Source organism: Rhamphochromis longiceps, linkage group LG8, assembly GCF_057381845.1.
Source record: "Rhamphochromis longiceps isolate RC_006_pf linkage group LG8, R_longiceps_female_GT1.1, whole genome shotgun sequence".
NCBI lineage: Eukaryota > Metazoa > Chordata > Actinopteri > Cichliformes > Cichlidae > Rhamphochromis > Rhamphochromis longiceps.
In genome coordinates, this window is record NC_140564.1 from 20,863,836 (window position 1) to 20,876,956 (window position 13,121).

The 13,121-nt window shown below is 45.6% G+C and overlaps 1 protein-coding gene across 1 annotated transcript; it reads left to right on the forward strand.

Moving 5' to 3' along the window:
* The first annotated feature begins 2,136 nt into the window (after window positions 1-2,136).
* Window positions 2,137-12,534, forward strand: LOC146663592 (uncharacterized). Its single transcript, XM_085417381.1, has 5 exons — window positions 2,137-2,541; window positions 2,788-3,090; window positions 3,169-3,342; window positions 3,760-4,838; window positions 12,273-12,534. Exons 1-5 carry the CDS (start codon window positions 2,137-2,139, stop codon window positions 12,532-12,534), a joined length of 2,223 nt encoding a protein of 740 aa, XP_085273507.1.
* Window positions 12,535-13,121: the final 587 nt, after the last annotated feature.

Genomic DNA, 13,121 nt, shown 5'->3' on the forward strand with positions numbered 1-13,121 from the left:
GCATAAGCAGCAGTAACACTGAGCTGTTTTTTTTTTTCTGCTGCTAAAGCTCTCAAACTGGCATGTTACAGAAAATTTCCGCTTCCTCCGTGTAGCTGCAAAAATGCTGATGACAAGTCTGATATTAATATTGGTGAATAAATACAGAAAAGATGCAGAATCAGAAGCTTTTTGCACCTGAATACACATTGTCCATGACTAGTGAGGCTCTTATGTAGTCTGTGAAGCAACTGTACAAAATAAACCGCTTAGGATGACACAGTCATGTGGGATTTAAGCCTAAGATTTGAGGTAAGTGTGTTTGCACTTTTTTTTTCTCGACAGGCCTGATCAAACCATACTGTGCTCACTGGTCTGCAGGATTTAACATCTTTACCTCTTTCTTACTGTGCTGCATACTTATGGCTCTTCTCTTGCTGCTTTCTTTTAGCTTCTACTTGCAAAATCACATTTTTAAATATTTCTTTTTTCAATGCTTCCTAAAGACTCAAAGGCGTAAAGAGTAGGGATGGGTAACGAAAACCGGTTCTTGTTGAGAACCGGTTCCCACTGTTTCAATTCCTTGGAATTGTTTGCCATTTTTGCAAACGATTCCCTTATCGATTCCAGTCGCCCCGAATGACATCACCACGTTGCGGAGCGTCATTTACCTGGCAGGAAACACGGCGCCCAAGCGGCTCAAACGCTCAAAAGTTTGGTTATACTTTACGAGAACGGATAACAACAGGGCAACTTGCAATACTTGAAAAGTAGATATTTCATTTAAGGGAGGAAACTTTACGAATATGCTCAGGTAGGTAAATAATCAACTAACAGTGCATATTATGTTAGCGCGATCTGCCTTATTACAAAACCTGCCATTACTGTGCATTTAGGTGACCATGATGAGAGAGACAGACACAGTCTGGCTGGCTCAGATGCTGGCAGTTCTCGCTGCAGTCTCCTTTCAGGCCAGGATAGACGAATGTCACCGAGCAGTGACTAAGTTTGTGGTAAAAGGCTTGCACCCATTTACCACAGCAGATGCCCCAATTTTCAGTAAGTGCATGTGTTTAATTGTAGGCAGGGACATTACTGGATATTCTTGTGTAATTGCTACAGAATAATTTATGTTATACTTTGTTATTGCTACAGAAGAATATTTATTTTATTATTTTACATTTACAATTTTTTCCTGGGGACCCTGTGACACCCCATTGAAGAGCCGTAGGCTGGATCTCTTAAGATGTCACTGTTTGGTTTGTAAGGCCATGTTACTCCTAAATTTCTATCTTGTTCAAAGAGAAGATATAAAAAAAAACTTCTAAGCTAATCGACCTCTATGTTCTCCTTTTTTTAAAAAGAATCGATAAGAGAATCGATAAAGAATCGAATCGTTAAACAGAATCGAAAATGGAATCGGAATCGTGAAAATCTTATCAATACCCATCCCTAATAAAGAGTGATTCTCACTCGCTCTTTTACGCATAGTCACATAAACTTGCTAATGCACATCAAGAGAAAGCATAATTTCTGATTTGCTAAATGTCATTCACGTCCCCGTTGCCTAGGGGATATCTGTTTTTGCCACATATGTCATGGTCCTGGGTCGTTGACCCAGCGTTTTGTGTTTTGTGATTATTTCCCTCTGTTCTAGTTATTCTGTGTCCTCCCCCCTTGTGTCCGGTTCGGGTTCTAGATTTCCTGTTTTGTTCTGAAAGTCTGTGTCTGTTGTCATTGTGTTCAGCTTGTGTCCTCCAGTCATGTGTATTCAGATCAGCTGTTCTTCCCTCCTGTGTGCGATTACCCAATTACCGTGTGTGTGTGTGTGTGTGTGTGTGTGTGTGTGTGTGTGTGTGTGTGTGTATATAGTGGGTGTCGGTCTGTGTTCGTTGTCGGCTCGTCTGTGTTTCTTGGTATCCTGGTCCTTGGTCTGCGTCTCTCTGCTCCGCTCTCCGTTTTGTAAGATTTCAGGTTTGCTCTTTAGTTTCTCCCAGTTTAGGTTTGTCATTACTCATGCTTCATTGCCTGTTTTTGCCACTGCCACCGTGTAAATAAACTTCACTCGTATCATCAGTTTGCTGCATTTTGGGTCCTCCTTTTCCTCCACTCCACACGGCTCACTCCGCCAGCCGTGACAGTACGAGCCGACCAAACATGGACCCAGCGGCATCCGCACCTCCCGAGGAGCTTCGGGAGGAACTAATTGACTCTGTTTCCAGGTTGGTTAACCTATGGCTCGAGCATGAGGGGGAAGAGTGTCTCCGCGCTGTAGAAGCCAGGCTACAGCAGCTCATCTCTGCTCACTCCTGGCTGCTGGACTCTCTTCACCCGCTCGCACAGGACTTCATACTCAACGAACTGCACCTTCACCCACCAGCCGCTACCGCTTCCCAACTCAGCCCGGCGCCGGAGGTTTTGCCCGGCCCGCCGGAGGTTTTGCCCGGCCCGCCGGAGGTTTTGCCCGGCCCACAGGAGGTTTTGCCCGGGAGGAAGCGACGATCGCGCCGTCGGCGCATCACCCCACAGCCGAAGACTAGGACTTTGGAACTGCCAGCTGTGGTGAGTGAAAAGGACCCTTTTTCTGTTTTGGACTGTGTGTCTGTTTATTCCGGGGCTGTGTTTTTTGAGTCGGCTGCCCTGCCGGTAGCTCAGTTAGCTGCCCAGCAGCCACTAGCTCAGTTAGCCACTCAACCGTCACCCCCATTACAGTCACAGCCAGACCTATTAGACACTTGGTTACAATCCATAGCTCAGTCATTAGCTCAGTTGACAAGAGACTCATCCGCCTTATTATCACCTATTCAGCCATCGTTGTCACCAACTCCTCCTGCACAACAAGTTAAGTCCATCCAACCCGGAAAGAACTATTTTTCACCTGTTCATGTCAAGCAGAGAGACACACCACATAATATTGTAATCAGTCCTCAAAAGCTGGCCAGCCCAGAGACTGTGACACACTCCAGGGCCTCCCCAGAGGCTGGGTCCCAGCCCCCGGCCGACTCTGGACCCCTGGAGATTAAGAAGCCAGCTGAGGACTGTATCCGGCTGTCGCTGCCTGAGCTGAGTCGATGCTCTGTGCAGCTGCAGTCTGCTTTGTGTTTGCCAGAGGCCCGTGCGCCTGCTGGCTCTGTTCTGTGCCTGCCAGAGGCCCGTGCGCCTGCTGGCTCTATTCTGTGCCTGCCAGAGGCCCGTGTGCCTGCTGGCTCTGAACTGTGCCTGCCAGAGGCCCGTGCGCCTACTGGTTCTGACCTGTGTGTTCCAGGGGCCCCGGTGCCCACTGGTCCAGAGACTGTTTTCGCTGGGGGGCCCGAGGAGCCCGTCCAGCCTCCTGCTTCGCCTGCTGGGGGGCCCGAGGAGCCCGTCCAGCCTCCTGCTTCGCCTGCTGGGTGGCCCGAGGAGCCCGCCCAGCTTCCTGTCTCGCCAGCTGGATGGCCCGAGGAGCCCGTCCAGCCTCAAGACTCATCGGCTGGAGGTTCAGGAGAACCTAGCCAGCCTCCTGTCTCGTCAGCTGGGGGGCCCGAGGAGCCCGTCCAGCCTCAAGACTCGTCAGCTGGAGGTTCAGGAGAACCTAGCCAGCCTCCTGCCTCGTCAGCTGGGGGGCCCGAGGAGCCCGTCCAGCCTCAAGACCCGTCAGCTGGGGGGCCCGAGGAGCCCGTCCAGCCTCAAGACTCGTCAGCTGGAGGTTCAGGAGAACCTAGCCAGCCTCCTGCCTCGTCAGCTGGGGGGCCCGAGGAGCCCGTCCAGCCTCAAGACCCGTCAGCTGGGGGGCCCGAGGAGCCCGTCCAGCCTCAAGACTCGTCAGCTGGAGGTTCAGGAGAACCTAGCCAGCCTCCTGCCTCGTCAGCCGGAGGGCCCGAGGAGCCCGTCCAGCTGCCAACTGCAGCCTCATCATCCTCGCCAGCTGCAGCTTCATCCATGCCACGGGCAGCAGCAGCTTCTTCCACGCCTGCAGCGCTACAGTCTCCGGCTTCCACGCCGTCGCCTGCTGCAGCCTCATCATCCTCGCCAGCTGCAGCCTCCGAGCCTTCATCCTCGCCCGGTGCAGCATCATCATCTGCCTCGCCTGGTCCGGCCTCTGCTTCAGCCTCGCCTGGTCCGGCCTCTGCTTCAGCCTCGCCTGGTCCGGCCTCTGCTTCAGCCTCGCCTGGTCCGGCCTCTGCTTCAGCCTCGCCTGGACCGGCCGCTGCTTCAGCTTCAGCCGCGCCTGGACCAGCCGCTGCTTCGGTCTCGTCTGGTGCTGCGACGGCCACGCCACCTTCGGGTCCCGAACTGCCGCCTCGACATCGGCGGTCATCTACCAGGCCGCTGGTGGAGCGTCATCGTCAATATGGACGACCTCCTAGACGCCGCCGCTGCCTTCCGCGCGGTCGGCCTCCAGACTTGTGTCATCGTCGCCATTGCTGTCCGCACGGTCGGCCGCCTGAACGGTTTCCTCGTCGCCGCCGTTGCTGTCCGCACGGTCGGCCGCCTGAACGGTTTCCCCATCGCCGCCGCTGCCGTGTGCACGGTCGGCCCCCTGAACTGCCTCCACTCCGCCACCGCTGCCTTCCGCTCGGTCGGCTTATGGATCTACGTCGCCGACGTGGCCGGCCTCAGAAGATGAACTGTCCTGGACTTCTGAGTTGTCAGCCTCCGGGCCGGCCTCCTGAACTGTGTTTTGTTCTCGTGCTCCAGCATGTGTGTTTTTGTTTTGGACAATTCTCTCGGTTCGCTGGAGCTTGTGTTGGTCCCTCCGTCCTGGGCCCCCGCCGCCCGCCCTGGGTTGGTCGTCTGTTTTTGTTTTGGGCTGTCTGGAGCCAGCCCTTGGAGGGGGGGTACTGTCATGGTCCTGGGTCGTTGACCCAGCGTTTTGTTTTGTGATTATTTCCCTCTGTTCTAGTTATTCTGTGTCCTCCCCCCATTGTGTCCGGTTCGGGTTCTAGATTTCCTGTTTTGTTCTGAAAGTCTGTGTCTGTTGTCATTGTGTTCAGCTTGTGTCCTCCAGTCATGTGTATTCAGATCAGCTGTTCTTCCCTCCTGTGTGCGATTACCCAATTACCTTGTGTGTGTGTGTGTGTGTGTGTGTGTATATATAGTGGGTGTCGGTCTGTGTTCGTTGTCGGCTCGTCTGTGTTTCTTGGTATCCTGGTCCTTGGTCTGCGTCTCTCTGCTCCGCTCTCCGTTTTGTAAGATTTCAGGTTTGCTCTTTAGTTTCTCCCAGTTTAGGTTTGTCATTACTCATGCTTCATTGCCTGTTTTTGCCACTGCCACCGTGTAAATAAACTTCACTCGTATCATCAGTTTGCTGCATTTTGGGTCCTCCTTTTCCTCCACTCCACACGGCTCACTCCGCCAGCCGTGACAACATATTCCATATTGGTGTTTGATAAATGTGCTCTTAATGGTGCTATGTGCATTCAGTCTGAATTTATGTCTGAACCAGTATCTCCAGGGTTATTAGTAATAGATAAAAGTTTAACATTAAATTTTTAAATGCTTGATGATGTTCTATCATTGATGCTTTGTTTTTGTTGACATTTTCCCGGGGTAAGTAGGACTGGGAAACCACCCAAAAACGTTGAATGTACTTTATTGGAATGACACGACCAGAAAATTTAGAACTGTTGACCTTGGTTGATATTAGCTACTTGCCTGCATTTATAACCATGTGAGAAGCTGGGAGAAACACCCTTCAGCTATTTTATGAGTGTTGATGTTGCATAATGTGCCCACTAGAGGGCACTCTGCAACTTCCCTGTTGATTGGAACATCACAAGCACGACAAGCAGCTGATCTGAGCAAAGTCTAACACAGTGTAAATGAGTAAATCATTTGTTGTGACAAGTAAACTAGTTTACAAGTTTGCATTGTCATATTATCTTATTTGTAAAATACATGTAACAAATGTTAGGGAAATCTGTTTATTACCAAATATCAGTGGCGATATCACTCTTAAAAAGCGTATACCCTCTGATTTCTATTCTAACCTTTTAATAGGACAATGGCTTTAACAACCTTTCAGCCTAAGGGCCATCACAAACAAAGCATGCTGCAAAAAGGCATCATGAAAATGTTCAGATATGAACCTGATGCGGGAAAATTTGTCCACAAAAAAACAAATACAGAAAAAGGAACCGTAGTGAAAAAAGGGTGAAGTCGACATCAAGCGATGATGAGCTGGTACTCATGTTTCTAAACAAGAAACTGAAGATTCTTGGTTCATCGAGTCCAGATACAGGGAGAAATTCATGGTTTGATGCAGGACTTGAAGCTTTGTCATGACCGCTTTCGTACATATTTGAGGAGGCAGAGAAATATTTTCAGATTGATCCCAGATGTGACTGAGGTAAAACATTGGACTATTTCATATTATTGTATGTTCAGTACTGATGCATGCTTTAAGCTGTCAGTGCACTTGTTGCCAAAATGCAGTCGTCTGATTGGTTAGATCAGTTTATTCAGATTTGATAAATCTGAAAAATTGAGCATGGTTGAAAAAAATAAACGCCTCAGATTCATCCATCCATCCGTGAAAATATTTGCATGAATTTTACGTGGCCTGAGTGTAAAGTCCTTTTAGAGTCATTAGACTCTGGCAAGTGGACCAAGCAGCTAACGGCTTATTAGACAGTATATAAGGCTCTATTCACCCAGGCTGAGGTTTTAAAGGTAACATCCAAGATGTAAAGCAGCATAATGCAGCCCAATAGAAGAATGTAACTGAGCTCCCAATAAAGCTGGAGACAGAAATGAAAGCAGATGAGCATCAGACAGCATGAGGCTGTATGCTGAAGCAGGCAGCAGAGCAAAAATGATATGCAGAAAGAATGAAAGCAGATCAGGGGATCATTCAGGGGCTGACAGATGAACAGGATGTCCACCATCAGGAGCTGGAAAGGCTGAAAGCAAGACTTAAGGAGCTAACCTCAACCAATCAGTGATAGAACTTGAGCTGAAAACTGAGGAAGAAGTCAGTCAGGCTCTTCAGAAAGAAACTGCTCAGCTGAAGGAAGAATCGAAAGAGCAGGAGGCCCTTGAAATTGTGCCAGACTCAGACAAGAAGCCTCCAAGCATACTTCTAAAATCAATAAATTCATGTTTAAGAATGAACGGGAAGCTCGACCAGCTATCAAGACAAAGGCATGCCCTAGTGAGTGACTGAAATTGGATATCTGCTTCTAAATGCAAAGTTTTTTAGAATACAAATTTGAATTGTCGGAGGTGATTGTTTCACATCAAAACGGGAAAAAAAAATCCAAGAGAATATGATTTCCTAGCACTAAAATCTGATCAATCAAACAGATTCTCACCTCTCTATTTCATTCAACCACAGTAAAAAATGTAAGGGCTTCAGCAGCGACGCCTTTCCGGTGACCTCGGCTGTTGATTTGTTTGTTTGATGCGTTCTACTTTAAATTCAGTGGCTGTGATCTTATCCACGCACCGATTAGATGATTACTTAATCGACCAAGTTCATCAATTACTCTGAGGAATTTTAATGAAGCAACGGAAATACTAAATTATTCTTCCTATATCAGTTAATCTGTGGGTGGACAATAAACTGGACTGGTCATGGAACACAGAGCACCTGTATAAAAAAGCCCAAAGCCGACTGTACTTCCTCAGGAGGCTGAGGTCTTTTAACATCTGCAGGAAGCTCCTGAGGATGTTTTACCAGTCGGTGGTTGCTGGAGTACTTTTCTATGCTGTGGTGTGCTGGGGGAGCAGCACAGCAAAGGACTCATCCAGGCTGGAGAAACTGATCAGGAGGGCTAGCTCTGTGGTCGGCATGAAGCTGGACACTCTGGTGACAGTGGCAGAGAAAAGGACACTAAAGAAACTGATGGACATTATGGACAATGCCAGACATCCTCTGCACACGGCCATAAACAACCAGAAGAGTCTGTTCAGTGACAGGTTGCTTCTCCCCAAGACAAGAACTAACAGACTTAAAAACTCCTTTGTCCCACACGCCATCAGAGTGTTTAACTCCTCTCTGGAGGGGAGAGGGAGGGGAAACAGGAGGACAAAGGAGGGGGGAACAACTAAGCTGTAGTGCCTCTTCACCTCACTGTGCAATAGCTTTGTGCAATACTTTTTGTAAATAGTCAACAGTGCAATAGACCTCAATACTTGAAATGTGCAATTCACTTGTATTTTTATTTTTTATTCCTATTTATTCTATTTATCCCCTTCGTATATTTTATTTATATTTGTTTCTGTATTTATATATATGTGTGTGTGTGTGTGTGTGTGTGTGTGTGTGTGTGTGTGTGTGTGTGTGTATATATATATATATATATATATATATATATATATAACAATTCTGTAACTGTAACTTCGGTCGTTGCTGTGCTTTTTTTGGAAATCGAATTTCCCAGAGGAACCCACCCGAGGGATTAATAAAGTTCTATCTTATCTTTATCTTATCTTATCTTAATCATGGTTCAGTAATGATGGTGGGCGAACATACCGTGTCGCAAAGAGAAGTCATAGTCTTCCCCCCAGCAGTTGTTTCTGTTTTTCAAGCCAACCTCTTTTTTTCAGCCTAATTATCATCAAGACAATCAAGAAAATATTATTTTTAGCAAAGTTCAGAACTGACAGATATCTTAGGTTTCCTTTCCCTCCCATCCTTTTTACTGTGTCGTCTCTTTTATTTATTACTCCTCTTCTTGCCTTTGCTGGATGTCAAGGAGAAAATATTGGCTTGAGATTTTTTTTTCAAGACATACTCTCATTCATCCCTCTCTTCTCCCCATATACAGCCATAATTAAGATTATCATCACAGCTATCAAGCTGGTAATGACCTCAGCAACAGATGAATGTTAAATCAATAAGCACAGACCTTTGTCCATAATTAACTGGGCCTTTCTTATTCGTACAATAATAACTTCATTACAGTGGGAGACAACCAAAGTAATGGTGTTATTCTATTAAATTATGCAAGTAAAAGCATATGGGTTTCTTGCAAACAGCAGATTGATCTTTAAATGGACAGATGAGATTTAAGCTCATTTAGCTGAAACGATTTACCAACCTGAAGTGTCCTCAAGAAATCCTAAGGTCTCCTGTTGGTGATTTTAAGGGCTTAGAGCTGGCACTGACTATAATTTATTATAATCCAGTTTATTCTCCAGGTGGACGACGGCGGGTCCTCAGCCACTGTTAGGTCATCACTTACAATTATGCAGTCAGAGAGGGGTCACAGACTTCTTTCTTTAGACTTGTCACACAGAGTGTCACTGAGATCCACTTTTCTCGCTGCGCAAGTGTCGCTGCTCAGTGGAGAGGAGACTAAAGCAAAGGGAAGAGAGACAGAGCAGGTTGTCTAGTAATCAGAAGGTTGGTAGTCCGATCCATCCTGCACATCGAAATATCCTTGGCAAGATACCGAGCCCCCCCTGAGTTGCCCCATATTCATGAAAAGCACTTGTGTGAATGAGGCTTTGAGTGCTAAAATTGAGTAGAAGAGCACTACAAAGGTACCAGTTTACCGTTTTATTTTCTATTTTTAACTTGAAAATGTATTGCTTTGTGTAGATGGATTTATGGAACGATGATAACCAGCAAAGGCCGTGTATGGAACAAATTAAAAATATGACCTATTGATGGCACGAGATTAAACATTTATGGGCTCATCAAAGTTATTACAAGTGAACCTGAGGGCAGTTTGTTTTCTCAGCTTCTTTAGTTTCAAAGTTGAGAAGGCGTTTTGACTAAATTTGCATCTTGTGGTAAATATGAATCCTATCTGTGGAGGCATGCAACCGTCCATGATTCTTACATAAGATGTTTGGGACATGATTGTTCATCTTTGAGCTGCTACTTTTTCCTCACTCTATCCCTTGCACGCTTTTCAGTCACGCCAATCCCCTGCATGTCTTCTCTGCGTGCTTCCTCTTTTTCCTCCTGCCTGACGTCTTCATCTTCACCATCCTCTGTCCAGCATATCCCCTATCCCTCCTCTGCACACATCCTAACCGCCTCAGCTGTGCCTCTCTTAACTTTGTCTCCAAACCACTCAACCTGAGCTGTCCCTCGGATATACTCATTTCTAATCCTGTCCAATGATCCTCATTTGCTGTAAAGCAGAAGAACTGAGTGTCTAAATCCTGACTGTCTGACTTGATAGGAGCTCTTTCCTTTCATGTACAGTGTTTTGCCAGGGGAAAACAACACACACAATTTTTACAAAGGAGGAGGAGAAGAAAATAAAGCCAGCAGAGAGGAGGCACGATAACATATTGACACAATTAGAGCAACTGAGCCAAGATAATAAAGTGAACTAATAGAGGTAATTGAATTTTGTATCACCCTCAGTTATAATTTCACCTTCACTACCTACAATTACCGTCTACCTCTCAGCCATAGTATGAATTTGATGATTTGTCTTTGTTTCCGAGTTACTTAATCTCCTCCCTCCGGTATCCCTTCTTCTCCCCCCTTCTTCTATAATTTCCTCTCTTTCCCACTTCTTACTTTCGTTTATTTAAAAAACCCATCTCTTCCTACTAGAGGAAGCTGAAACTCAGAATGAACTTAATTCCAACAAATAAATATGGATGGATGAATGATGCTCACACAAAGGGAATTCAAACAAGGGCAAACATGCATAAACATACAAGACTGAATCACTGAGTTATGTGCCTCATACTGACTAGTGACTTTATGTTGCTTTAAGGAGGCGACTTAAGAATATTTCCGCTGTTGTCAACATAAATAGAAAAGGACCATGCTGTTGGAAGTTTTAGCTGGATCTTAGCTCGAACCCCAAAAATATCCATTTCATAATGTTTTTCCCCCCCTGTCAATACTCTGTGTATGCATGCCATTTTTAACAGAGTACAGCTTAAGTGTTTACACAATAGTAGTGAGAAGATGCTAAGTGCTGGAACAGGGTTGAGCACCTGAGCCATGCTCAGATGGGATTAATTTTACCGAATTAATATTATCACAAGACCTCTGTGTATGCTGAAATGTGGTAATGCGCGGCAGAGTTTTTATTTTACAAAATACAGACACAGGAGATTCCAGCAGGATTTGGATCACAGACGACCTCTGCAATTATTGCAAATTACTAGAGGTACCCTGGTAATAGTCCTGTGTGAATAGGGATTTACACATAAATGAAAATAAACTTTTTGGCTTACTGCGTTTTAGCATGGAAACTGCCATGATGTGTCTTCATTTACCAAAGATGTCGTGCAAACTAAAAAAAACAGGGAAAAAACCCAAAAAAATGGCGTCAGAGAAAAGTGTGAGATGGCTGAGTGACAAATGAAACAAGGAGAAGACAATGAGCCGATCGGGATCTGAGAGCAGAGATACAGTAGATTGACTGAGCTGTCGAGAGAGAGGTGATTGACAGGGAACAAGCACAGAGGGAGACAAAATGAGAAAGGGAAAGTAGGAAGCACTCAAAGGCGGAAAAGGGGAATTTAATTTCTTTTAAATCCATACAGGTTATTAAGAACCCTTTATCAAATCCTGCTTGAAGTTTAAAAAAGATCAGTGGACATCCCCAGAATTACTGCTACATCATTTTGCAGTATACTGTGGTCAACAGTATGTATGTTTTTTCCTGAACACTCTAACTAGTTAGACTTTAATGCGTAGCTCTTATCAGGACATTGTTAGCTAGCATAGTAGCTTCTTTAAATGTGCTCTACAAAATGAAAGCCCGTGACCTTTACTGTGTGAGATACAGTAGTGGCCACATCAGCGCTATCTCACAGAAAGCCTTTAAGGTTTCTATATTAGAACTCTGTTCATTTCCTGTCCGGGCAGCCTGCCTCAACATTAATAAAAACCTTTAAATGTAAATGTAGCAGCCCACAGCTCCAAGCTTTTTTTTTTTCTTTTTCACCACTAGTTTTTAAGTGCACCCAATGAAACTGTGAACACAAGTTCAAAGAGGTCAGAATCTAGGGCTGGCGAGTTTGCAGGAGTCATCATGCTCATTGACCCTTTTTCTAATCTGGCAGGAAATAAAGTAAGTAATCCAACATGTCATTCTGTACACTTGTGTCAAATAAGACAAGATGCTGAAAAATCTGTAAATCTGGTTATTAGAGTTTGCCCTTTAATAAAGACAGGCTCTATATGTTAGCATATTGCTTGACTAATCTTACTGACAAGGAATTGGTTTTTCATGGAGATCATTAGATAGTGATCTGGTCTCATCTATTAGAACAAATATCGGTGAAAAACTAGCAGCATAATGTAAAAACGGTAAGGTCGCGGACAAGAACAGTATCACTGTGCCCCAGTATTTATGGGACTCAATTCTTTTAAATTTTGTGACAAGTGAAGATGTTGGAAAACGACTCAAAGCTGCCCCGATTGAAAAGAAGATGAGGGAAACGCACCTGCGGTGGTATGGACACATCATGCGCAGTGTCGAGAACAGCCCTGCGACTCCACCCTGGAGGTTGCCAACCAAGAGGGAGACCAAAGAAGCGGTGGATGGACGCAATCACCGAAGACATGTGCGCAGTGGATCACACCCCAGAGGACGCTCAAAAACCCATCCAAATGGAGACGACAGAGCCATGCAGTGGATCCCATAATGGGAAACCGCCAGGAAAGAAGAAGAATTCTTTTAAATTTTAACCACTGTGTATTGTTAATGTTAATGATGGTTGATGCTTCAGTCCAAAATCAGCCATATTTATTCAACCGGGCCACGATCAGGAGACGGCAAATACAAGAGTGATTGATTCATACTTCCTACTTTCACTGCGCCAGGATAAAAGTATTCGACCACAGGACTGGAGTGATGAAGCAGAATAACTGCACTGTTTTCAACAGACAGCATACCAGCAAACAGAGTCACCAGTCCCCCCCCCCCCCCCCCCCCAACTAAATGGGTCAGGAGTTCAGATTTTTCCTTTAATATGTCATCCGTCTGTGCTATACAATAACTTCTAGCTCTCCCCCCACACATACAGTCTCTCTGTCGTCCTCTGAAAGTTATCTCCCCGCTGCCCTCCCTTTATCGCCGACCTCAGCTGTCACATTATCAAAGGAATTGAAGAGAAATTGCATGTGTGTGTCTGAGAGGAGAGATGGTCTTTTGTCTAAGGGGGCTCTTTAACTTTTCAGCCCATTTTTAGGCTCGGATACGGCTGAGATTTTTTGACTTGTGCCAAACTCG

What these genes read in the sequence shown, in the direction of transcription:
- LOC146663592 (XM_085417381.1), top strand. Translation starts at nt 2,137, where the DNA reads ATGGACCCAGCGGCATCCGCACCTCCCGAGGAGCTTCGGGAGGAACTA. An exon ending in CTTTGGAACTGCCAGCTGTG is followed by an intron (nt 2,542 to 2,787) that starts GTGAGTGAAAAG and finishes TCACCTATTCAG; the next exon opens with CCATCGTTGTCACCAACTCC. An exon ending in TTGACCCAGCGTTTTGTTTT is followed by an intron (nt 4,839 to 12,272) that starts GTGATTATTTCC and finishes TTTTGTGACAAG; the next exon opens with TGAAGATGTTGGAAAACGAC.